This window comes from Heterocephalus glaber, unplaced genomic scaffold (genome assembly GCF_053883595.1).
Source record: "Heterocephalus glaber isolate CG9 unplaced genomic scaffold, H.glaber_assembly_v1.0 deba00001447, whole genome shotgun sequence".
NCBI lineage: Eukaryota > Metazoa > Chordata > Mammalia > Rodentia > Bathyergidae > Heterocephalus > Heterocephalus glaber.
Genome location: NW_028258299.1, coordinates 580779 through 602728, shown reverse-complemented (window position 1 = coordinate 602728; position 21950 = coordinate 580779). Strand labels below are relative to the sequence as shown.

The following is a 21950-nucleotide window of genomic DNA, read 5'->3' as shown; positions in this document are numbered from 1 at the left end:
GCATCATCAAGCCGCGCCGCTCCCGGAAGTGACGACACCTGGTGTGAGCTGCGAGTTGCGCCGAATCCGAGACTGGAGATCCCAAGCCATGTTGCCTTCGGGCGTCATCGGTCGGCGTCGCCGCAGGAAGTGACAGAAACTCCTGGCGCGCGCCGGGCGGTGTTTCTTCTGTTTCGGGGACCGGCGGCGGCGGCAGCGGCGCAGGGGTGAGTGGCGGCCGGGCGGCCCGGGCGGAGAGCGCTGGGCGGAGGCGCCCCTGAGGGCTCGGGCCGAGCAGGCCTCAGGGCGGGGGCGGGAGTGAGTGCGGGCCAGCGGCACCCCAGCTCCCGCGTAGTCTCGCCCCAGGCGGACCTTTGGTAGAAGAGGTGGCGGGCCAGGCGCTCCCGGGAGCCAACCCCTGCCGTGCTGAGATTCACGCTTGCGCGACTGAGCCCAAGGAAGTAGGAGCCCCGCGCCCGGGTCAGGTAGCCTTGTTCGCGAGTGCACCTTCCCCGGGCGCCCCCACCCCAGCTCGCTCTCTACCCCGTGAGGGAGCGTCCACCTGTCCAGGGACCAGTGCCTTCACTTGACCCAAGTGGTCTTCCTGATACCTCGTTTTGTCATCAAAGGCGGTGCCTGATGAGTGCCAGGCGCTGAGCTGAGGGTTTTTACCGGCCCATTAGGTGGGTGTTACTCCCATTCTATGGCAAAGTGTACTGAAGCGAACAAAGTTGCCCAAGATCTTACAAAAGAGACAGGAAAGGGGTGAGAGCCCAGCAGTCACTTTTCAGAGCTCTTCCTTCTGAGGACTCATTCAGAAACACTCAAAAGTGACTAAGTTTAAATGTTCAGGAACAATGGAGCGTCAACCACAGCTTGGTGTGTCCCGAGGTTGCTTGAATTATTTTTCTTTTTGCAGTGTTTTAACTCAAATGGGTGATGAAAAGGACTCTTGGAAAGTGAAAACTTTAGATGAAATTCTCCAGGAAAAGAAACGAAGGAAGGAACAAGAGGAGAAAGCAGAGATAAAACGCTTAAAAAATGTAAGCTATGTTTTTTAAGTAAGTGGTTTTCTTAAAGGAGATTTAATTTCTTTGCCCTCATTTTTCCATTAGAACAACGTTTCTTCGGTGAAGTTCTTTTGTACTTCCAAATGTCACAGGTGAGCCCAAAATCTATTCTAAAAATTAACAGAAACATTCACATACTCAGTTTACATTGAAAGCAGATTGATAACGCACTGAAGCTGTGTCTAGATGAGACTGTCTACATGGAGAATAAAATGTTCTGAACCTAGAATCATTAGTGCAGCTTGGCTAATTTTCCTCGTTAATACCATTTCCAAGCACTATTAATGCAGTGGGAACTTGCCTTAAAATTACTGTTAATGCGTGTTCTCTGTCTTTCTTGGTTTGCGTAATAACATACTCAGAAAAGTTTTTTAGTAATTGATTAAAACACTGACATCAGCACTTCTGGTAAGATTAGGAACAGATCGTTTTTCAGGTATTTATCAGTATTATGAGATTCTGAAAAGTGTTTGCTGTGTAAAATATGACTTCAGCCTCGGTTTTGATCCATAAGCAGCTGACATAATGGCCATAAAGTCTAATGTCTCTTGTCGTAAATCCTGATTTTAAAGTTTCCATCAGATTTTGAGTTTACAGAGTTGTAATTTTCATGTCATGGGATTTGAATAAAATGTTTTATATTTTGTAGCATTTGCTTGTTCAAAGTATCTATGGAAGGGGCCAGGGATTTAGGTCAGTGGTTCCAGAGCCTGCCTTGCAAGCTGAAGGTCCCGAGTTCGATCCCTGGTACCAAAAAAACCCAACAACACAACAACAGCAGGGTATCTATGGATGTTTGTTTCGAGATGTCAGCAAAGTTTGGTTATCATTTAGAAATACGTCTGTCTGTAAGGAAAATGACATATTTTCTCTTTGCTTCCTAGTCTGATGACCGGGATTCCAAACGGGATTCCCTTGAGGAGGGGGAGCTGAGAGATCACCGAATGGAGATCACAATCAGGAATTCACCGTACAGAAGAGAGGACTCTACGGAAGACAGGTGAGAAAATTTTCAAGTTGGTGAAGACAAGGCTGTGAAGAGAGGCTGGGGAGCCCCTACACTACCCAGGGCCCGGGCACCCTTGCACAGTTGGTTGTCTCTGGGTTATCAGCCACCACTTCATCCCTCTTCTCATGCAAAGACTGCACAAGGGCGTATTCCTGTCTGTCTGAAGATTCTCCAGGCAGGTTAGCATCTTTAGATAGTACATTTAAATGTCTGCCCTGTGTTGCAAGCCTAAGGTTTTACACAGTGCCGAAAAGAATGCTGAGAGGGGCTGCTATGAGTAACGTGCACACTGAGCCCCGTGTGTTCTGCTGTTTGATCCTGTGCTGTAGTATCTCATCTTTGGTTTCCTTCTCATATCTTCTGAGATAATCAAAGGAAATATGACCACAAATTAAGGTTGAATACTTATCCTGGGAAGCCAAGAGTGTGCATTTTTCCAAGGTTTTGGTGGTATAGAATCAGTTGAAGATACTGTTAAATGAACTTTTTAGATCATTAAATAGCTTGATAAAATTTTGGAATCTTTTTAAACATCTGTTGACACAAAAAATGAACAGTTTGGGCCCGGGGATTTAGCTCAGTGGTTTCGTCACCTGCTGCACAAGCGCAAGGACCCGAGTTTGATCCCCAGTACAAAAAAAAAAAAACAAAAAACAACTGTTTGATACATTTGTACATGCCAGTGAATGCATCACCATAATCAAGACACTGAATATGGCCTTCCTCCCTTAAAAAGAAGTATTTTTGTTCCACATACCACATTGATTCTCAAACTTTTCACCTGAGTCTTAAAACGCCTTAAATTTTAGAATTGACATAACTTTTTTTTGGTCTTGTTTTGTTTTTTGTTATTTATTTTCGCTTGTTTTTCTTTTCTTTTCTTTTCTTTTTTTGGTACCAGGGATCGAACTCAGGACTCTGCGCTTGCCAGGCAGGTGCGGCACCACTGAGCTACATCCCCAGCCCAATTGCTTGTTTTTCTTTTAATGACTCTTTTAAAATTATGGTTCAGGTTTACCTTCATTTCCTTTTGAACCCTTGTTTTTTCTGGGCTGGAGAAACTCCACAAGACCTTGTTTCTCTGTGCATATCTCCAGCTTGATGAAGTGCGTTGTATTTTATTTCAGAGGAGAGGAAGATGACTCTCTGGCTATCAAACCACCCCAGCAAATGTCTCGGAAGGAAAAGGCCCATCACAGGAAAGATGAAAAGAGAAAAGAAAAGCGCAGGCATCGTAGCCATTCAGCAGAAGGAGGTAAGAAGTCTTTGTTTTCTTGGATGTTGTTGTTATATCCTTCATGATCTTCCTTCTCTAGAGCACAGTGGAGAGAAGAAATAAAATTTTAGCTGAAAGTACAATTTATTGTAGATCATTTGAGAAAACTACATCATTTTCCTTTTTGTGTTTTTTTTGGCTCATTATATTGTTTTAAAGTAGTTTGTCTACCTATAACATACCATAATTGTATAAGGATTAGAAAAAACACTCCCCCCGAAATGGGTGTTTGGTGAAGTCCAACTTAGTGGCTTTAGCTTGATTAGAGGTTTGATTTCATGCCAATACAAGAGGTTCTTAGGAGCCAGGCATGGAAATGCACACCTGCAACTTCAGTACTCTGAGACTGAGCCAGGATGATCATAATAAGTTCAACCCCAACCTGGGCAACTTAAGGAGACCCTGTCTCAAAATGAAAAGGGCTGCAGAAAAAGAAAATAAATTAGTTAAAAGGTAAAGCTTCTGGGCCGAGGATTTAGCTCAGTGGTGCCGCCACCTGCCTCAAAAGCACAAGGTCCTGAGTTTGACCCCTGTACCAAAAAAATATATATATAGGTTCTTATTGGTCCTGGAAAAGCTGGTTCTGGGAACTGGTTTAAATCTCATTATTATAAATGCAGCTGGTTAATTAAATAGCTTTCTGTTGTGTGGTTTTTTTTTCTGTACTGGGGATTGAATTTGGGACCTTGTGCTTTCGAGGCAGGTGGCAGAACCACTGAGCTAAATCCCCAGCAGTGTTGTTTTTTGTTTTTGTTTCTCACTAGGGATTGAACCCAGGGTCTTCAGCATCTTTTTCTTTTTTCCCCCCAGTACCGGGACTTGAACTCAGAGCCTTATACTTGCCAGGCAGGCAAGTAGCCACTGAGCTATATCCCTGTCCCTAAACCCAGGGTCTTCACACTGAGCTGTATGCGCCCCCCCCCCCCCCGTTCCTTTGAGACAGAGCCTGTCCATTGCCCAGGTGGGGCTCAAATTTTACCTTCTTCCTGCCTCAGCCTCCTAGAGTGCTAGAGTTATAGGTTACCATCCCTTTGGTCTTTGTGGCTGATTGTTTTCATCAACTGTGACACTTATATATTGTAGTTTATTTAGAATAGATAAAGTGATGAAAATTACAATTTTGCTTAGGCATGATCACAGTGTTTTTGTAATTGGAATCTTATTGCAAGTAGTTTTGTATCTTTTGAGTTTTTGTTTTGTTTCTATGTATTTGCTTGGGGTTTTGTTGTTGTTTTGTTTGTGTTTTTGTTTTGTTTTGGTACCGGGATGAACTCGGGTCCTTGTGCTTGCAAGGCAGGAGGCAGAACCACTGAGCTAAATCCCCAGCCTTGTTTGTGTTTTTGAGGCAAGGTCTCCCTTTGTAGTTCAGACTGGCCTCAAACTCAGAGACTCTTCTACCACAGCCTCCCAGGTGCTGGGATCACAGGGGTGCGCCACCACATCCCGCTTTTATTTACTTGTTTTCTTGCAGGGTCTTGCTGTGTTCTAGGCGGGTGACAAACCCATGATCCTCCTGCTTCTGCCTCCCAGAGTGCTGGGATTACAGGTTGTGTGCCCCACGCCCAGCTGCTTTGGGTTTTTGAAATTCAATATGAAATTATCATCTTTTTTTTTTTTTTTTGTACCGGGGATGGAACTTGGGACCTTGTGCTTGTGAGGCAGCCGGCGGCACCACTGAGCTAAATCCCCGGCCCTATCTTTTCCTTTTTTTTTTTTTTTAATTTGATTGATTTTATGACTTTCAAGACATGAACATGAAAATGAATCTTTATCTCCAGTTGTTACCAATGAGAAAATGAGCTCTTGACATAATTTAGCTCTTGACACAGGTGAACTGGGAGGCAAATTCAGCTAATGGACCAGGTGTTCAAGTTGAGGCTCTCTTGAAAGCGTGCAGCGTACTAGCTGTTGCTGTGGCTCTCCAGTGACCGTGGCTCACAGTGGATAGAATGTTTGAAGTATTTTTATTCATTCATTGGTTTAGTATTTATTTTATATTTTTGGGGGAAGTGGTTTTACTAGCAAGTGTTTTCTGTAGTGTGTTGCTGGAAACCAAGAAGTTTATAAATGCATTACATGTTAAGAAATTAGTTACTTGAGGGCCGGGGATTTAGCTCAGTGGTTTCACTGCCTGCTGCACAAGCACAAGGACCCGAGTTCGATCCCTGGTACCAAAGAGAAAAAAAAAAAAAAGAAAAGAAATTAGTTACCTGAGAGAAATTACTTTTGTTTCTTTCAGTCACCGCCTAAGTCTTTTTTGGATTAATGTTGAAGTTTCAGGAAGTGAGGCCTCTGCATGACGCTTGTCATTGCCTGACAGGGAAGCATGCACGAGTAAAAGAGAAGGAAAGAGAACACGAACGTCGTAAGCGCCACCGAGAAGAGCAAGACAAAGCCCGCCGGGAATGGGAGAGACAGAAGCGGCGGGAGATGGCAAGGGAGCACTCGAGGAGAGAGCGGTGAGCCTGGCCCTCTCGGCAGCGTTAGTGCTGTGCTGTGTCTGTCACCCAGTGGGAGAGCGGGCGTTCGTGTGAGGGAGCAGGCTCGGTGCGAAGGTGGTGTGGACAGAGGAGCACAGGACTGTGGACCCAGTGCTGTTACAAGAATCGTCCCAGAGCCGGGAGCTTTACTGCGTCTGGCCGGTGGGTGAGCGTGAACTGCCAGAGGAGGTACCTGAGGGCTCAGGTCTCTGTCAGCGCCCGCCCACTGGAGGAGCCAGAAAGGGTCGTCGCTCACTCTGCGGTGGGTCAGGGGACAGGATGTGCAGGCCAGGTCCCAGGAGGAGGTCCAGGCAGGAGGAAGGGACAGTTGAGACCAGAAGTGGGGCACAGTCCTTAGAAGGGAGGCGCGGGGTGTTGGATGATCTCTGGACCTTGGACCCTGCAGCGTCAGCAGGGGAGGTGCTTCCCTCTGGGAGGGACCCGAGGGCTATGTGGTCAGAGGTCAGCTGTTTTCAAGTCCTGATAGAGTCAGGTCTTCCAGAGAGAGTCAGCCAAGATCACGCATGTGAATCCCGACACAGAACCCGTGCTTCGGGTGGTCTGTTTGACACACTCGGCACCTGCTCAGTACCCAGAGAGATGGATCGCTCTGGTTCTCTGCATCACAGCAGAGGCAGGCTGTTGTTCTTCAGACAAGAAAGGACCGAATAATGGGAGACGAGACCACCAGGGCCTTGGAACAGTCTGGGAGCTGAGTTACCACTCTGTGTCCTCCCTTGCCTCAGACTCGCAAGAAAGGGTACAGGTTACCCAGTTCCATTCTCTGGGGCCCAGGCCAGGTCCTGTGCATGGGCCGCCTCTCTACGTGGGGGTCACATCCATGGAAGGTGGGGAGCCGGCCTGCTGCCTGGAGCGGAGGCTGCAAGTGACCATTTCTAGCTGCCACCACTGAGCAGTGCAGAGAGCCTGCTAGTCCTGAGCATTGGGGCCTTGATGCGGGACAGAAGGGAGCCCTGGGAGAGCCCAAGGTTCAGTTAGTGTGCACTGCCCAGGCTGAGGGTGCTCTGTCCCACAGGGTGCTTGGGATGGGAGCAGAGGTTGGTAGATGAGGTCAGCCTTCCCTAAGGATCACCTGGAAAGCAAAGCGGAAGATGGGGACAGAGGCGTGTGTGGGCCAGGCTTCAAAAAGCACCTGTAAAGCCAGCCAAATTGGTAAACGCAACCAGTTTGTGTTTGGAAGCCGACCAGAGGGAAATCTGAGAAGCCCGTGCACTTGGCAAACCTCGGCGCTGAGGGGATCACAGCAGGAAGTAGTCGTCTGGCCTGGAAGTTGCCTTGCCCACTTCAGTCCAGCACCTTTGGCCATGGGACCCACGGCTCCCTGCCACCTACTGTCCCCAGGGGATGAGGAGACTTCTTGGCAGGCTTTGCTAGTGTGAAATTGCAGCTGTGGTGGGGACATGGGGCCGACCCTGGACCACGCTCGAGCTGCCACCCTGTTCCAGTGCTGAGGATGGGCCCTGAGAACGGCCCAGATTCTGCACAGACAGAACTCGGAGGCCCTGCTGGCCCGAGGAGTCGGCTCCCGCTCAGCTATGCAGGCCCCACGGTGACCCCTTGAACGTAGACCAGATTGGTGCTCAGAAACGGCAGCAGTGTATGTGGGGGCTGGGTGCCAGGAGAGAAGAATAGAGAAGGATGCTTTTGCGAACAGTGGCTGAAAATCTCCCAGATTTGATGACAGAAACGGTGTATTTACATTTGCCAGTAGCCTGATGAACCTGTAGCTGCAGACTGGAGTCCTGCAGCCAGCGAGCTGCTGCAAGGTCATCTGTGCTGGGAGGAGCTCGGCGGAGGTGGGGGCACGGGGTGGCTCTGGCAAGCTGGTGCGGAAGCTCAGCAGGGATGCAGCTCTTTGTGAAGGGGAACAAAGACGCTTCTAGTGAACGAAGATTGAAGATTGGAGGGCCCGTTGCTGGCAAACCTGTCTTGGGAGGATTACTGAAGTGCCTCCAGCTGAGTGGAAGCGCTGCCCTGTGGCAGCTTGAGCTGCAGGAAGGGAAGAGCCGCTCTGGAGTGGCCAGTGTGCAGCTTAGGGATTCTGCCGGGTGGCCCTCTGCAGAGTTGCTCAGTTACTGTAGCTCTGTGCTGTTGAGGGTGTAACATACAGATTGCCAGCGGAGACGGAAGACAGGGAGCGAGGTTGTAACGAAGTGTCTGTGCTTCGGTGCTTTTTGTTTCTTTTGCAGTACTGGGGCTTGAACCCTGGGGTGCTAGCACTGAGCTACATTCCCAGACTTTTATTTTGAGGCTGTCTTGCTGAGTGGTCCAGGCTGTGCTCAAACTTGCCGTCCTCCTTAGGGCTGGGGATTTAGCTCAGTGGTTCCGCCACCTGCTTTGCAAATGCAAGGACCCAAGTTCGATCCCCAGCACAAAAAAAAAAAAAAAAAGAAAAGAAAGAAACTTGCCATCCTCCTGCCTCAGCCTCCAGGGTAGCTGGGGTTACAGGCATGAGCCACCGCACCGGGCTAGTTAATATTATTCTTATGGGATGTGTATTGCACTTTCTAGAGCAACCACTAAGAAAATACCTTTTTAAAAATAGTACATGTAACAGGAATTAAAATGGTACACTAAATGGACATATTTAAAGCAAGTAGAACTGACTTGAAAGCGGGACTCCAGGGTCCCAGAATGCTTGGCCCAGGGCCCAGCAAGGCTCCACGGGGCTCGAGGTTGGTGCAGTGCTGTGACCTGCGCTCCACTGCCCTGCGCTCCTTCCTGTGAGCCCTGAACCTCAGCCTCGCAGGTGGCACGGCGCTCGGAATGGGAACGGTCCACACTGATGGTTTAGGTCTGGCTCGGCCGTCTGGATGCCCTGTGATGTCCCCAGTGCGCCTGCTGTTTGCGCCCTCTGCCCAGTGCAAGCCCACACTGTCTCAGGCTGGCGCAGGAGGTGGCCGGGCCACTTGCACAGGTGTCCACTGAGGAGAAGGGTCGGCACTCCCACCCCTTTCCCCGAGCTCCTCCGCCTCCTTCTCGCCTGTGCAGCACTTTCTCATCAGTTGGGGGTTTGGGGGCTTCTTTTGGTACCAGGGATCGAACTCAGGTCCTTGAGCTTTTGAAGCAGGCACGGAACCACTGAGCCAGATCCCGGCCCTGGGTTTTTACTTTTTAAGGCAGGGTTTCACTGTGTAGCCTGGGCTGGGCTCAAATTCTCGGTCCTCCTGTCTCAGCCTGCGGAGTGCTGGGGTCACAGTTGTGTGCCACCATGCCCGACTCCAGTCGCAGTCAGCTGTGTCTACTACCTTGGGTTCTTCCTTGGACTTCGCGTGCCGCGTGTGGGGGAGCAGAGCAGGTTCTGTGGGCGTCGCCAGCCCTGGTTTGCTCTGCGGCTCTTCAGACCCAGCCGGGGATTGTGCAGCAGTCCTGTCTAGGAAGCCTTTGTGGTGTGGCGGCCACAAGTGGTTTCTGAGTTGAGAGAGGGCCCGGCCCGAGGAGGCTGTGGCGTTGGTGGGTGTGATGGCTGCACTTGCTTCTTCCAGGGACCGCCTGGAGCAGTTGGAGAGGAAGCGGGAGCGAGAGCGCAAGATGAGAGAGCAGCAGAAGGAGCAGCGGGAGCAGAAGGAGCGGGAGCGGAGGGCGGAGGAGCGGCGCAAGGAGCGTGAGGCCCGCAGGGAAGGTGCGCTTGGGAGGCAGGGGCGGTGCGTGGGTGTGGGCCAGCTGCTCTGTCCTGCCCCACCCGGCCCAGGCCCACGGGCCCACTCGAGAGATGGGCTGCCTGGCTCTGTGCTCTCTCTGGTTCTTCCTTTTCTTCCGGTTTTCAAAAACTGGTAAAACACACACGGCCTAAATCTGCCACCTTATCCAGGCCAAGTGCGAGCAGTGGCATCGAGTACAGTCACGCTGTTGTGCAGCCGTATCTGCCGTCTGACTCCAAAACTTATCTTGTGAAACTGAAAACTGTCCTCTTAAATGATTCCTAAACACTTTATTTTTTATCTTGAGACAGGATCTTTTTCTTTTCTTTTCTTTTTTAGACAGGCTGTGTAGTTCAGGCTGGCCTAGATCTTACGGTGATCCTCCTGCCTCAGCCTCCTGAGTGCTTGATTACAGGTGCGCACCACCACACCTGGTCTGAGGCGGGGTCTTGCTGAGTCCCCAAGTTGCCCAGGCTGGGCTTGAACGTATGATCCTCCTGCCTTAGCCTTCTGTCTGCTTTCTGTTGATGGGGATCTGACTCCTCTGGCTGCCTCTCGAATGGAACCACACCGTCCTCTGTTCTGGTGTCACCGAGCAGGAGGTCCGAGGGCCTTTCCGTGTCGTAGTTAGTGCCAGGATTTCCTTCCGTTCAAAGGTGGCTGCGAGCTGTGTCTTCTGTCATTTGCTGTTTGTTTCCTACAGGCCCTACTGGTTTTTGTCCCTCTTGCCCGGTTTTCGGTGATGTCTTCCATGTCCGTGTGTCGGTCTCCTCTGCTTTGTGTGTGCTCTGTGGCCTGTGGAGAGCATTAGCAGATGATCTCAGGGAGACCGGCCTCTCTGCTCCCTGTGTCTCCGCCCCACCCGTGGTAGTTGATGTCCCCAGGACACGTGGACACTGCTTGCCCAGGAACGCAAGCTGGCAACAGTCCGCTCGGTGGCAGGCAGGAAGTGCGAGGCCCGTGATGCTGCCATAACTCGGGTGTCGTCGCACTGTCCTGGGCAGTGTCTCCAAGGAGCTCTTTTTACTTTTCCCTTCTGTTCTGCAGACTGAAGCAGGGACTTCACCCTGGGCTGCGTCCCCACCCTTTTTATTTAGTCCCAGGGCAGGATCTTGCTGGCTTGTCGGCTCCTGGGCTGTTGGCAGCAGGGAGGGAGCGTGCAAATAGGGAGGGGGTGTGCACATGGCGATGAGGCCTCAGCTCTTGCTCATCTGGGAGCAGCTAACCCTAACGCTGCCTTCCTTCCCGGGCACGGTTTGCCAGAGCCAGGGGTGTTAGCCGAGAGTTTTTTCATTCAGCACTTCAATCTCATCAGCCCCCTGCCTCTGACCTCCCAGCTTCCGAGGCATCTGCTGACAGTCTCGCTATGGGCCCTCGTGTGGCCGTCATCTTTCTTTGCTGCTTGCAAGATTCTCTCTGCCTTTGGACAATTTTATTGGCTCGTGTGTGTGCGTTTCTGGTATGTGTTGCTGCACGATGGATATATTCATCGCAGATGGTTGAGGTATTGATATGTCACGTCCAAGTCCTTTCATGTCCTCTTCCCTCGTCCCTACATCTCTTTCCCATAGCAAAAGGTATACCTCCCCGTCCGATCTTTTTTGGCTCTCTAAATTGTTTACGTTTTGGGTTCTCATGTAAGAGATATTTAACCTTCTGTATTTCATTTATTTTGCTTCATATTATGGTCTTAAGGCCATCTGTTTTCCTACAAATGCCTCACATTTGTCCTTCTTTATGGCTGAGTAGTGCTCCATAGCACATAAATGCATTTTCTTTGTCTGTTTATCTGTTGATGAGTATGTAGGGCGTTTCCGGGCTGGGGATTTAGCTCAGTGGTGCCGCCACCGCCTGCCTGGCAAGTGCAGGGTCCCGGATCGTAGTTGATCCATCCATCTGCTGGTGTCCTGGGGGTCCCGCTGGCTCTGTGTACTTTCTCACTTTTCTTTCTGTTCCTCAGACAGGTGGTTATATCCATGACTGTGCATTTCAGCTCTAGAACTTTCTGGGTCTTTTGGTTTCCTGTCTCTGTTGACGTTTCCCCGTTTGTACATCGTTTTCTGACTTTTTGCATATCTTAGTTTTCTGAACATATTTGCGATAGTTTTATTAAGGTCCTGTTTTGTCTTTATCTACACGGAGGCAGTTCATTGTAAGGTAACAGTGGGAGGAGTCCTGGGCACAGATAGTGCTGTCACAGGAGGGAGTGGGCAAGGGCACTGAGGGTCATTAGGCCTCAGGTGTGTGGATGCCACGTGTGTCCTCCGCTGAGCCCACGGCCAGCGGCCAGTGGCTTCCCCCTCCCTTCCTTGTCCCTCGGGGCCATTTGTTTTCTCCTCCTCTGTTTTATTTAAACGGGGATGGAGCCCAGGCCCTCGTGGACACCAGGCCAGTGCCCTACGGCGTGTGGTCTCCACACTCGTCTTTGCCAAGATCTCCCACCAGGTCTTCTCAGAACAGTTTCTGGTGGTGTTTTCTTTCTTTGAACAGACTTTCCTGGTTCTTGAATAACTGGTGACTTTTTGCTGGAAATGAGCTGGCAGTGACAACTTGGGGGATGGGCCGTCCCTGCAGGCCTTGCTGTGCTGCCTGCTGTTGTGACTGATGCCGTCTGGGCTGAGGGTCTCGGCTGAGGGTCGGCCCTGGGCCATGTCTTCCATACCCCCCACCGCCCGGGCCGTGTCCCTCCAGGGTGTGTCCGAGCCTGTGCCTGCCTGTGTGGATGCTTCCTGTCGAGTGTCCCCGTGACACCTGGTCCTCCGGTGTCTGGGTTCCGGTGGGAGGAAAGGGCCCAGCCACGAGGCCGTGGGGAGTCCCTGTAACCAGAGAGTGGGCAGCAGCAACAGCGCGGCCTCGGCCTGCCCCGATGCAAAGCATGGCTGAGCACAGATCCGTGGTGGCCGAGACTGAGCCCTTTGGCCCAACCCGGTCCTGTGGGCCACTCCAGGGACTTGTGTTCAGCTGCGCTGAGAGGCGGATTCGACTGGAATGCAGCAGTGTGCTGTCCAGGCCTCCCTGCGCTTGTGCCCCTGCACTCCAGTCCCTGAGCCGACTGCCACTGCCCGGGGTGGGGTGGGGCCCGACTCCAGGGCTGCTCCCTCTGCTGCCTACACAGAAGCCCTCCTGCTCCTCTCCCCGCCCCTCCCAGTGAGGGCAGGTGGGAGGTCCCCCTGGGTCCTCGGCGGCCCCCAGCCTTCGGCTTGGAGCTGCTGTCCCTTCGCTCCCGGCCGCCCCTGTGTTAGTGCTGAGTGCACTGCCTGGTGTGGGTGTGCAAGAGCCAGCCCAGTCTCCACCCTGCCGTGTGCTCCAGTCTCAGCGCACCACCGCACCCTGAGGGAGGACTACGGTGACAAGGGGAAAGCCAGCCACTGGAGCCGCAGCCCCGTGCGGCCACCGAGGGAGCGCTTTGAGCTGGGAGATGGCCGGAAGCCAGGTGGGACCCAGGGTCTTCCCTGGGGGTTTGGACATCACAGTGTGTGTCTCTCACCGTTGGCGGGATGAAGGGGTCCCAGCTAAGTGCTGTCTTCGTCACAGTGCAGTGGCACAGCCCTGGCAGGAAGGAAGACATGGGGCTCCCAGCCAGACACTTGTTGCTGGTCCTTTGGGGAGTTGTGTTTTCAGTTCAATGTGGGTGGATAACTGGGTGTGCTGGCACAGGCCTGTAATCCCAGCACTTGGGAGGGAGGCCGAGGCAGGAGGATTGCTGAGTTCAAGGCCAGCCTGGGCTACATAGTGAGCTCCAGACCAGCCTGAACTACTTAGTGAGACCCTGTCTCAGAAAAACAGCAAAAAATAAGTGGGTAGATGAGCTGTTTCCATAGAGTAAAATCTGATTAGTATGTGAGGGGTACTTACTGAGTTTTGGGTGTTGCTGTCTTGTTGATTCAAAAACACTTTTTTGGGCTGGGGATGTAGCTCAGTGGCACCACACGTGCCTCACAAGTGCAAGGTCCTGAGTTCAATCCCCGGTACCACCAAAAAAATAAATAAATAAATAAATAAATAAATAAAAACATTTTTCCACATTCACCTTTTGTGGTTTCTTTCATAAGTAAAAGAAGAAAAGATTGAAGAACGAGACCTGCTGTCTGACCTGCAGGACATCAGCGACAGCGAGAGGAAAACCAGCTCAGCAGAGTCCTCCTCAGGTACCTGAGCCTGCCTGGCCAAGGGCACCTGAGCCTGCTGCCTCCACAGATAGGCCGGGCCTCACCGTGGCTCCACGTTCTCCTGCAGCAGAGTCAGGCTCAGGCTCGGAGGAGGAGGAGGAGGAGGAGGAAGAGGAGGAGGAGGAGGAGGGAAGCACCAGCGAGGAGTCAGAAGAGGAGGAAGAGGAGGAAGAGGAGGAGGAGGAGGAGGAGGAGGAGACAGGGAGCAACTCTGAGGAGGTCTCCGAGCAGTCTGCAGGTGAGCGAGCACAGTCTGCAGGTGAGCGGCGGGCGGCCGGGGCGGGGGTGGGGAATGCAGGAGAAGCAGCCGGAACAGCCAGAGTCCTGTCTGGAAGGACACTGCTGCCTGAAGCCGCTGTCTCTGGGACTCACAGGCGACCCAGGACGGGCAGTGCGCACGCTCGCAGCTCTGTAGACTGCTTGTGAGGAGTCGGGTGTGGGTGCCTGCTTCAGCCTGCCACTGCCTGAGCAGACACCTGTTGTGTTTTTGAGACAGGGTCTTGCCGTGTACCTCAGACTGGCCTTGAACTCACTGTGTAGTCCAGGCTGGCCTTGAACTCCTGCCAAGCCTCCTGCCTCAGCTTCCCGAGTGCTGGGCTCACAGGCGTGTGCCACCTCGCCCGGCTCCAGACACCTATTTTCTTTTGCAGAAGAAGTGAGTGATGAAGAAATGAGTGACGATGAAGAGCAAGAGAACGAAAACCACATCATGGTTGGTGAGTGGCTCCCTGTGACGTTCGCACGTCTCTGCCGTCTGTGTACAGATCGCCACGCGCACGTGGCCGGGCCCAGCACAGAGTCACCTGTGTGCAGTTCCCCAAAGCTGTGGTGAGGAGCAGAAGTGGCTCTCGGGGAGGACAGCCGCTTCCTGGGACCACACCACCGGCCACACGCAGTCGGTGCCCGCGGGGGCCTGATCATTTAGCTGTGCTGAGCGGCCCCGCTCTGGGTGCCTGCGTGATAAACACAGGGAGGCTGGGAAAGGGCACCCACATCTGCTTCCCAGGGGAAGAGGGCTGCGCTGGACAGCAGGTCCTGGGGCCACAGCCACGGCCACCACGGACAGGGAGCAAGCGGCCGAGCTTTGTCCCCGGGGCCTGGAAGCATGAATTCTAAGCATGGCCGCCTCGCACAGCCCCTGTCCCTGTTCTCGGACTCAGCCGAGCCGGCTGGGACCTTAGACCTTGCACCCTTGTTCAGGGCCAGTCCCAGTGCCAGCCCCTCACGTGGAGGGCGCAAGACTCGTGGCACTGCCAGGCACCCAGGTTCCCCTGCTTGTTCCCAGTTCCATAATTAGGTTTATCTGTTAAAGTTCCAGAGTCGAGATTTGACCGAGACTCGGGGGACAGTGAAGAAGGGGAGGAAGAAGTGGGTGAGGGGACCCCACAGAGCAGCGCCCCGACTGAAGGGGACTACGTGCCTGACTCCCCAGCCCTGTCGCCCATTGAGCTCAAGCAGGAGCTGCCCAAGTACCTGCCGGCCCTGCAGGTGAGGCCCCGCCCCCGGCCCGGGCCAGGCCCCACCTGGTTGTGCCACCTGGGGAGTGCCACTCCCTGTGAGGGCAGGCCGGGCCCTCAGCTCCTGTGACGCTAGCCACAGCAGCACAGGGAAGCATTCTGGGCACAAGGAGACACTGCTGGGTCCGCCCTTGTGTGGCCTTGAATGCCAAGGCTGCCTCATCACCTGCCCCACACAGGCCTGCACGCTCTCTGTAGCAGATGTCAGTGGGCGGTGGACAGTGCTGAGGCTCTTGGGAGGACAAGGTGCCCTGAGGTGCGGGACAGCACCCGGGCCTGGGTCTCCTTGGTACCAGCTGGGAAAGCTGCTGGCAGGGCGGGGGCCTGCTTCCCTAAGCCTGCACTGTGGGTGTGCAGGGGCCTGGTCGGGTGTGGCTCCACTCCCCACACCAGCACGTCCTTGCAGGGCTGCCGCAGTGTGGAGGAGTTCCAGTGTCTGAACAGGATCGAGGAGGGCACCTATGGAGTGGTTTACAGAGCGAAGGACAAGAAGACAGGTGGGCAGGTCTCAGGAAATCCCTGGGCCCAGTGGCTGGTCAGCAGAGCTGCCAAGGCCTGTCCCGAGCTGGGTGGGTCTGCTACTCTGCTGCAGGCCCTACCCAGTGTTGTGATTCCAGCAATGGGAGCCTCACTGGTCCTCCCACTGCCTCTGGCAGGACGTTGAGTGGCCTGGGCTTCTGGCCACTGTGTGCTTTCAGCATGTGGCAGTGCACATTCCGAGGCGCTAGGCCTCAGCCACACTGCACCTTGCAGGCGCTCTTTCGTGACGCGGGTGATATAGGCCTGAGGCCCCTGTGCCTCCCAAGCCAGAGGTTGTCCTGCCTCAGGCGGAGCTGGTCACTGTGGCAGCAGCTGACACAGCCCAGCGGCGATGGCAAGGCCGGTGCGATGGCAGCCATGTGACAGGAACAGCCCGGGTTTACCCGTGACTGCTGACTCACAGCTTGGGGCCTCTCTGCTGTTTCTGTCTTTTTCTCGCATGCTGGCGTCCAGTCAAGCGCTCTACACTGAGTATTCTGCCAACCTGGGGCTTTTCTCAGATCACTTAGTGCAAAATAAATGCTTGGTAAACAGAAACAAAAATCCTGGTTAAATGGATCGATGGCTCTTACCCCATTTGGATGCTTTCTCAGCCCTTGTCGTTAAACGATTGTCTTCACAGATGAAATTGTGGCTCTGAAGCGGTTGAAGATGGAGAAGGAAAAGGAGGGCTTCCCAATCACATCTCTGAGAGAGATCAACACCATCCTCAAGGCCCAGCACCCCAACATCGTTACCGTCAGGGTGAGGCCCGGCCCCACATGGGGCTCGCCTGCTGAGTGGGCAGCCTGTCCAGGCCGTCCTGGGTTCCGCTTTGAGCAGACTCAGGGACAGTGCAGAAACAGACATCAGCTTCTAACACAGCACGCAGGTCCCCGCTGCGCGTGAGCAGCCGTGCCAGGATTTCAGGCTTCCTAGGAGTACACGTAGTGGCTTGAGTGGAACCACGACATTCGCTGGGAGTCTTGTCGCCACGCACAGGCCTGCTGTTCGTTTTCCAGGAGATCGTCGTGGGGAGCAACATGGACAAGATCTACATCGTGATGAACTACGTGGAGCATGACCTCAAGAGCCTGATGGAGACCATGAAGCAGCCCTTCCTGCCAGGTTTGGCTGCGCCCGAGGCCTGTGGCCCAGGTCCCAGGGGGGACCACGATGCCGCAGTATCCCTGGCTTTGTATGTCGCTGGGCACACAGCAAGGTAGTGACCTCGATGACCTTGTCCACAGGGCAAACAGCCACCCTGGGCTAGAAATGTCCCCAGAGCAGACTCCTGGTAGTGTGGTCACTGCCCCACGGTGTGGATGCCCCTGTGTGAGGTCTCTGGCTCCCTGGGGTGGGGCGAGCATGACCCCTCGCTGTTCCAGGGGAGGTGAAGACCCTCATGATCCAGCTGCTGCGCGGGGTGAAACACCTGCATGACAACTGGATCTTGCACCGGGACCTCAAGACGTCCAACCTGCTGCTGAGCCACGCCGGCATCCTCAAGGTGAGCCCGGTACCCGCCCTGCCGCCCCCGGGAGCCCTGCCCCCCACCTGGCCTCCAGCACCTCTGTCCCTGCAGGTGGGTGACTTTGGCCTGGCGCGGGAGTACGGCTCACCCCTGAAGGCCTACACTCCTGTTGTCGTGACCCTGTGGTACCGCGCCCCAGAACTGCTGCTGGGTGCCAAGGTGCGTTCAGGGCTCTGAAGGCCACCCTGCCCCTCGGGCCCGATGGTGCATTGTGCCCGTGCTCGAGTCCTGTCCTCTGGGCTTCCAGGAGTACTCCACGGCCGTTGACATGTGGTCTGTGGGCTGCATCTTCGGGGAGCTACTGACGCAGAAGCCACTGTTCCCCGGAAAGTCAGAAATCGATCAGATCAACAAAGTGTTTAAGGTGAGTGTGGGGCCTGCCGGGGTTGCGTGGGCTCCACAGGGTGCGGTTAGCGGGCGCATGCAGGGCCGGGTCAGGGCCCGGGCAGCGTGGCTCCTCGGTGGCCTGTCCTCTGGTTGCCTGACACACGGGCGCTAGTGTCACGCTGCCAGTTGGGGGACCTTCCTTTCGGGGCACGGCCAGTTCAGGCACCCCTGTCTTTCAGGACCTAGGGACCCCCAGCGAGAAAATCTGGCCCGGCTACAACGACCTCCCCGCAGTGAAGAAAATGACCTTCAGCGAGTACCCGTACAACAACCTCCGCAAGCGCTTCGGGGCCTTGCTGTCGGACCAGGGCTTCGACCTCATGAACAAGTGCGTGCGGGCAGGGTCTCCCCAGCTCTGCGGCCTGGGCGAGCACCCCCCAGCCTCCCACCCACATGGTGCCCGCCTCCCTACGCTCCTGCCAGGTTCCTGACCTACTTCCCCGGGAGGAGGATCAACGCGGAGGACGGCCTCAAGCACGAGTACTTCCGGGAGACGCCGCTCCCCATCGACCCCTCCATGTTCCCCACGTGGCCTGCCAAGAGCGAGCAGCAGCGAGTGAAGCGCGGCACAAGCCCGCGGCCCCCCGAGGGCGGCCTGGGCTACAGCCAGCTGGTGAGGGCCCGGCCGGCGGGTCCCGGGCCGAGCCAGCCAGGCGCCATACTCACGCTGCTCACCTTGCCTCGCAGGGCGATGACGACCTGAAGGAGACGGGCTTCCACCTCACCACCACCAACCAGGGGGCCTCGGCTGCCGGCCCTGGCTTCAGCCTCAAGTTCTGACGCGGGGCCGGGCCCGGCCGCCAAGTGAGTCTGGACCCAGCTCCTGCCCGCCTGGATGCAGCTCCTGGGGCTGGAGGTGCCGAGTCGAGACGCCCAAATCTTGGGCTCGTCCTCTTGGCTTTCCACCTTCTGTTTTGTATATTACTTTGGTTTGTAAATTCGTAGAATTAAACCACATTTTCCTCATGGAAGGAGGGGCTGTGTTGTCAGATGCTCCTGGCCCGCCCTGTGAGGAAGGCTTGGGCAGGCATCTCCGTGCTAGGCCCGGGGCTGCCGCAGGCTGGGGTCCTCTGCTGCCAGCCGTGGGGTCTGAGCCCAAGTCTGCTTGCCGGCCAGGTGCTCCTCGGGACGCCCAGGCCCCCCGTCCACGGCCAGGCCTGGCTGTGCACAGCGCTGGCCACGGTGGGTTTTTATACGTGCGCTTGTTACGTGTTTTCAGATGTAGTAAACTATTCTTGGAGGAAGCCCTGCTGTGTCCTGTCCTTTCCGGGGCTTCCCCGGGCTTGGGGACCAGGCCGGGGCTGGGTCTCTGCCCACCTGGCCGGGCGGGCCCTTGCCCCTCCTGGCCCCTCTGCCCTGCTGGCCCCGGCCTGGCCTGGGTCATTCCCACTCCCTGGTGGCCACTTTCACACCGGGCTGCACGTGGCTCGCCCCCAGTGAGGCTGCTGGCACCTGGGCATCTTTTGATCCCACCATGGCAGTGGGAGGAGGGGTGCTGTGGCCTGGGGTCCCCCACGTCCAGTGCAGGCCACTTCCCACTTGCTCAGGGCCCAGCCTGCACCTACCCATGCAAAAATGAGTACGGAGACGTAGGAGAAAGTGCTTTATCTGCCGGGCTCGACCCAGCCCGGCCTGGCCCCAGCAGGCTCAGCTCCTCACATGCACGCGCCAGGAGTAAGTGGTGAGCACACGCTGGTGCCGGCGCACCACACACGTGTAGGTGCCCTCGTTGACAGCGTTGGCAATGATGCTCAGGCGTGCTTTGCCCAGGGCCAGGTAGCCGGGGTAGGAGAACTCCAGGGGCTCCTGGTCCTTGTACCAGCTGTGGGGAGAGGCCCCTGGGAGCCTGTCCGGCTGGTGCTGCCCCCGCCCAGCCGCCCAGGGCCTGGCCCCAGCCCAACACTCACTACACTTTGCCTTTCTTGTGAAGGATCTTCTGTCCACAGCGCAAGGTCACATTCCTGCCCTCCGACACCAGCCTGGTTTTGGTCCTGGGAGGTGATGGGGTGGCAGCCACCGTAGGGAAGGGGAACTCTGCTCAGGGCAGGGACACGTGTGTCAGTGCCTCCCCCACCAGGCAGGCCAAGAGGAGCCGGCCAGGAACCACCCCGGGCGTCACCGTAGCAGAAGTCACAGCTGCTGGGGCAGAGCCTCTTCATGAGCCTCCGGCGTGTGTCGCAGAAGCCCCTGCGGGCCCAGGATGCGCACACGAACAGCCTATCCAGGCAGCCTGTGGAGCACAGCGGCTCAGGGCCTGCCCAGGCCCACAGCCCGCCCACCCACCCACCCTGGGCCCCGAGGCACCCACCGTAGAGCCGGTGCAGCCCCCACAGCTCGTCCTGCGACAGCGCCTTCCAGCCACGCAGTGTGGCGTTGAGGTGCATGAGTGCCTGGCCGTGCTGCGAGTGCATCAGCCCCAGCGCGTGGCCGATCTCATGGGCCGCCACGTGCACCAGGTCTGTGAGCCACACTCCTGTGGGCCCAGGGTCAGCGCCTGAGCCCCAGCCCCACCCGTGCGCTCAGGCCTCCTCAGTCGCCTCTGGGCCACAGCCACGGAAGATAAGAATGTTCCAGGCCAGCCAGTGAGCTGGGCCCCCAGGAATGCAGCTCAGCGCCCTCTGCAGCGGAGCGGTGTCCACGCAGAGGAGCCACGATGCGGCCACGGCCCCTCCCAGCCCCCCCCTCACCCCCTCCCACACTGGGAGGGTCTCCCCGTAGCCCCTGCAGCCCTAGGCGGCGGGCGCGGAGCTCCCCAGGTGCCGGCCAGAGGGGCACCTTCCCACCTTTCTTCCAGCTGTAGCGCGTGGGGCCCAGCACCCAGTACTCGCTGTCATCAAAGTGGATGCCGCCATGGGGCGGGAAGAAGGCGTGGGCCAGCTCGCCGGTGGGGCCATCAAAGCAGTGGTGCAGGGCAGAGACCAGGCAGTCCGTGTGGTTGTCGGGGTAGAAGCCTGAGGGAGCACAAGCCTTAGACGCGGGCTTGGCAGCGGGCGGGCGGGGGGGGGGGGGTCGCAGGCGCGGCGCCCACCTATCCGGAGGTCACTGGGCTGCTCGGGGTCCACTTCGCGGAAGCTGAAAGGGGACACGTCGCTCCACATGCGGAAGGCGGCAGCCAGGCCCCGCCGCGTCTCGCGGGGGCTCAGCAGGTTCCGGGGGAAGGAGAGGATCCTGGCGGAGGGTCCAGGTCAGGGGGCGCGGGCTGCCCCGGGCCCCCAACCCAGGGCCAAGGCGCACCTGTAGGTGAGGTTGAAGTGGTCCCAGCGCAGCCTGCCGGGGGTCAGCGTGTAACGGCGTTTTCGGGGCGCCAGTGGGGACAGCGGGCTGGGGACCGGGCCGTTCGAGACCACGGAGTCCCAGCCCTGGATGTCGCTCTTCGCGGGAAGAAAGCGGTGTCAGGAGCTTCAGGGACGACCCAAAGCCCAGCGCGGGGCTGGAGGAGCGGCGAGGCAGGGTGGTCCTTGTTCCCGCCCTGGGCCTGGCACTGTCACCTCGGGTGCCGAGGAAGGCGCTGGAGGGCGCCTGAGGCAGCGCTGAGACGAACGCCCCCTCGCGGGCACTGGCCCCTGAAACCCGCACCCCTACCCACCGCGGCGCACGGCCCCGACCCGCTCACCTGCGCAGCGTGCCCGCCCGGTGCCCCCTGCCACGACAGCACTGCGAGCGCGGGCAGCAGGCACAGCGCGCCCAGCACGGCCCGGAGCGGGCGACTGCGGACGGCGACGGCTTGCGAGGGCCCCGGGGGGACGCACAACCCGTGGCGCATGGCGGACGCGCTGGGCTCCGGCTCAGGGCGGCGCGGGGCGCGGGGCGTCGGCGGCTCGGGTTTCAGCCGAGGGGCGGGGTGGGGGGGTCTGACGGGGACCAGCTGGCTCTCTGTCGCAGCCCGGCTTCCGGGCCCAGAGGCTGCGGCGCGTAATGGCCTGCCAGGCGGGGTCGCTCGGGTGGAGGACACCGGTCGCACCAGGGCTGGGGCTCGGAGACGGTGGAGGCCGGCCTCTAAGGTGGCTGAACGGCCCCAGATGGAAACCCGCCCCCACCTTGAGCACCGCGATGGAATCCCCGGAGCGGAGCCTCCATCCTGGCCCTTGCTCTGAACGAGGAGCCGGCGAGAGGGAGGGGACCAAGAGACGTGGCAGTGAGTGCGGGGGGCGGCGCAGAGGGCCGGGATCCCAGGGCGAGGGCCCACGCGGGGTCTGGACTCGCAGGGGGCCAGAGCGGTGCAGACCCGGCGGGGCTCGTGTTGGGGGGCGAGGTGGGACCTGGCACAGGCACGGGGTCGGGTCCGCCTGGCAGGAGTGGGCGAGGTGCCTGGGGCTGGAGGGCTCCAAGGGGCGGCCTAGACTCCGGG

At 56.7% G+C, this 21950-nt stretch overlaps 2 protein-coding genes and 1 long non-coding RNA gene across 9 annotated transcripts in view; 1 reads left to right on the top strand and 2 right to left on the bottom strand.

The window, feature by feature from the left end:
* LOC147827354 (uncharacterized) overlaps positions 1-5719 on the bottom strand; it is a 36548-nt gene extending 30829 nt beyond the window's left edge. Inside the window, exons 1-2 of one of the 2 annotated variants that reach the window (XR_015452437.1) lie at positions 5545-5719; positions 3077-3370 (exon numbers count right to left, since the gene is read on the bottom strand). This is a non-coding gene — a long non-coding RNA (uncharacterized LOC147827354). Of the gene's footprint in view, positions 1-1045; positions 3371-5544 lie in introns of those variants that run through there. The other variant, XR_015452436.1, reaches the window with a different exon arrangement.
* Cdk11b (cyclin dependent kinase 11B) lies at positions 5-18846 on the top strand. 4 transcript variants are annotated; one of them, XM_087214331.1, is made up of 20 exons: positions 5-206; positions 899-1022; positions 1934-2049; positions 3186-3313; positions 5655-5793; positions 9321-9457; positions 12787-12909; positions 13529-13624; positions 13713-13883; positions 14296-14361; positions 14958-15133; positions 15569-15659; positions 16325-16446; positions 16704-16809; positions 17070-17191; positions 17267-17374; positions 17463-17579; positions 17782-17930; positions 18026-18215; positions 18290-18846. In XM_087214331.1, exons 2-20 carry the CDS (start codon positions 912-914, stop codon positions 18380-18382), a joined length of 2361 nt encoding a protein of 786 aa, XP_087070457.1. In that variant the 5' UTR covers positions 5-206; positions 899-911; the 3' UTR covers positions 18383-18846. The 4 variants fall into 4 exon arrangements, with proteins under 4 accessions (XP_087070457.1, XP_087070460.1, XP_087070458.1 ...); XM_087214332.1 differs by lacking the exon at positions 5-206 and adding an exon at positions 283-464; XM_087214333.1 differs by lacking the exon at positions 5-206 and adding an exon at positions 1095-1141.
* Positions 18847-19192: 346 nt separating this feature from the next.
* Mmp23b (matrix metallopeptidase 23B) lies at positions 19193-21429 on the bottom strand. 3 transcript variants are annotated; one of them, XM_021243647.2, is made up of 8 exons: positions 21216-21429; positions 20837-20973; positions 20631-20770; positions 20386-20553; positions 19911-20075; positions 19722-19832; positions 19510-19636; positions 19193-19440 (listed from the first exon to the last, which is right to left on the bottom strand). In XM_021243647.2, coding segments are annotated over exons 1-8 (999 nt in total). In that variant the 5' UTR covers positions 21366-21429; the 3' UTR covers positions 19193-19439. The 3 variants fall into 3 exon arrangements, with proteins under 3 accessions (XP_021099306.1, XP_087070475.1, XP_004863992.1); XM_087214349.1 differs by having other exon boundaries at positions 19193-19424; positions 20631-20674; XM_004863935.3 differs by having other exon boundaries at positions 19193-19424; positions 21216-21423.
* Positions 21430-21950: the final 521 nt, after the last annotated feature.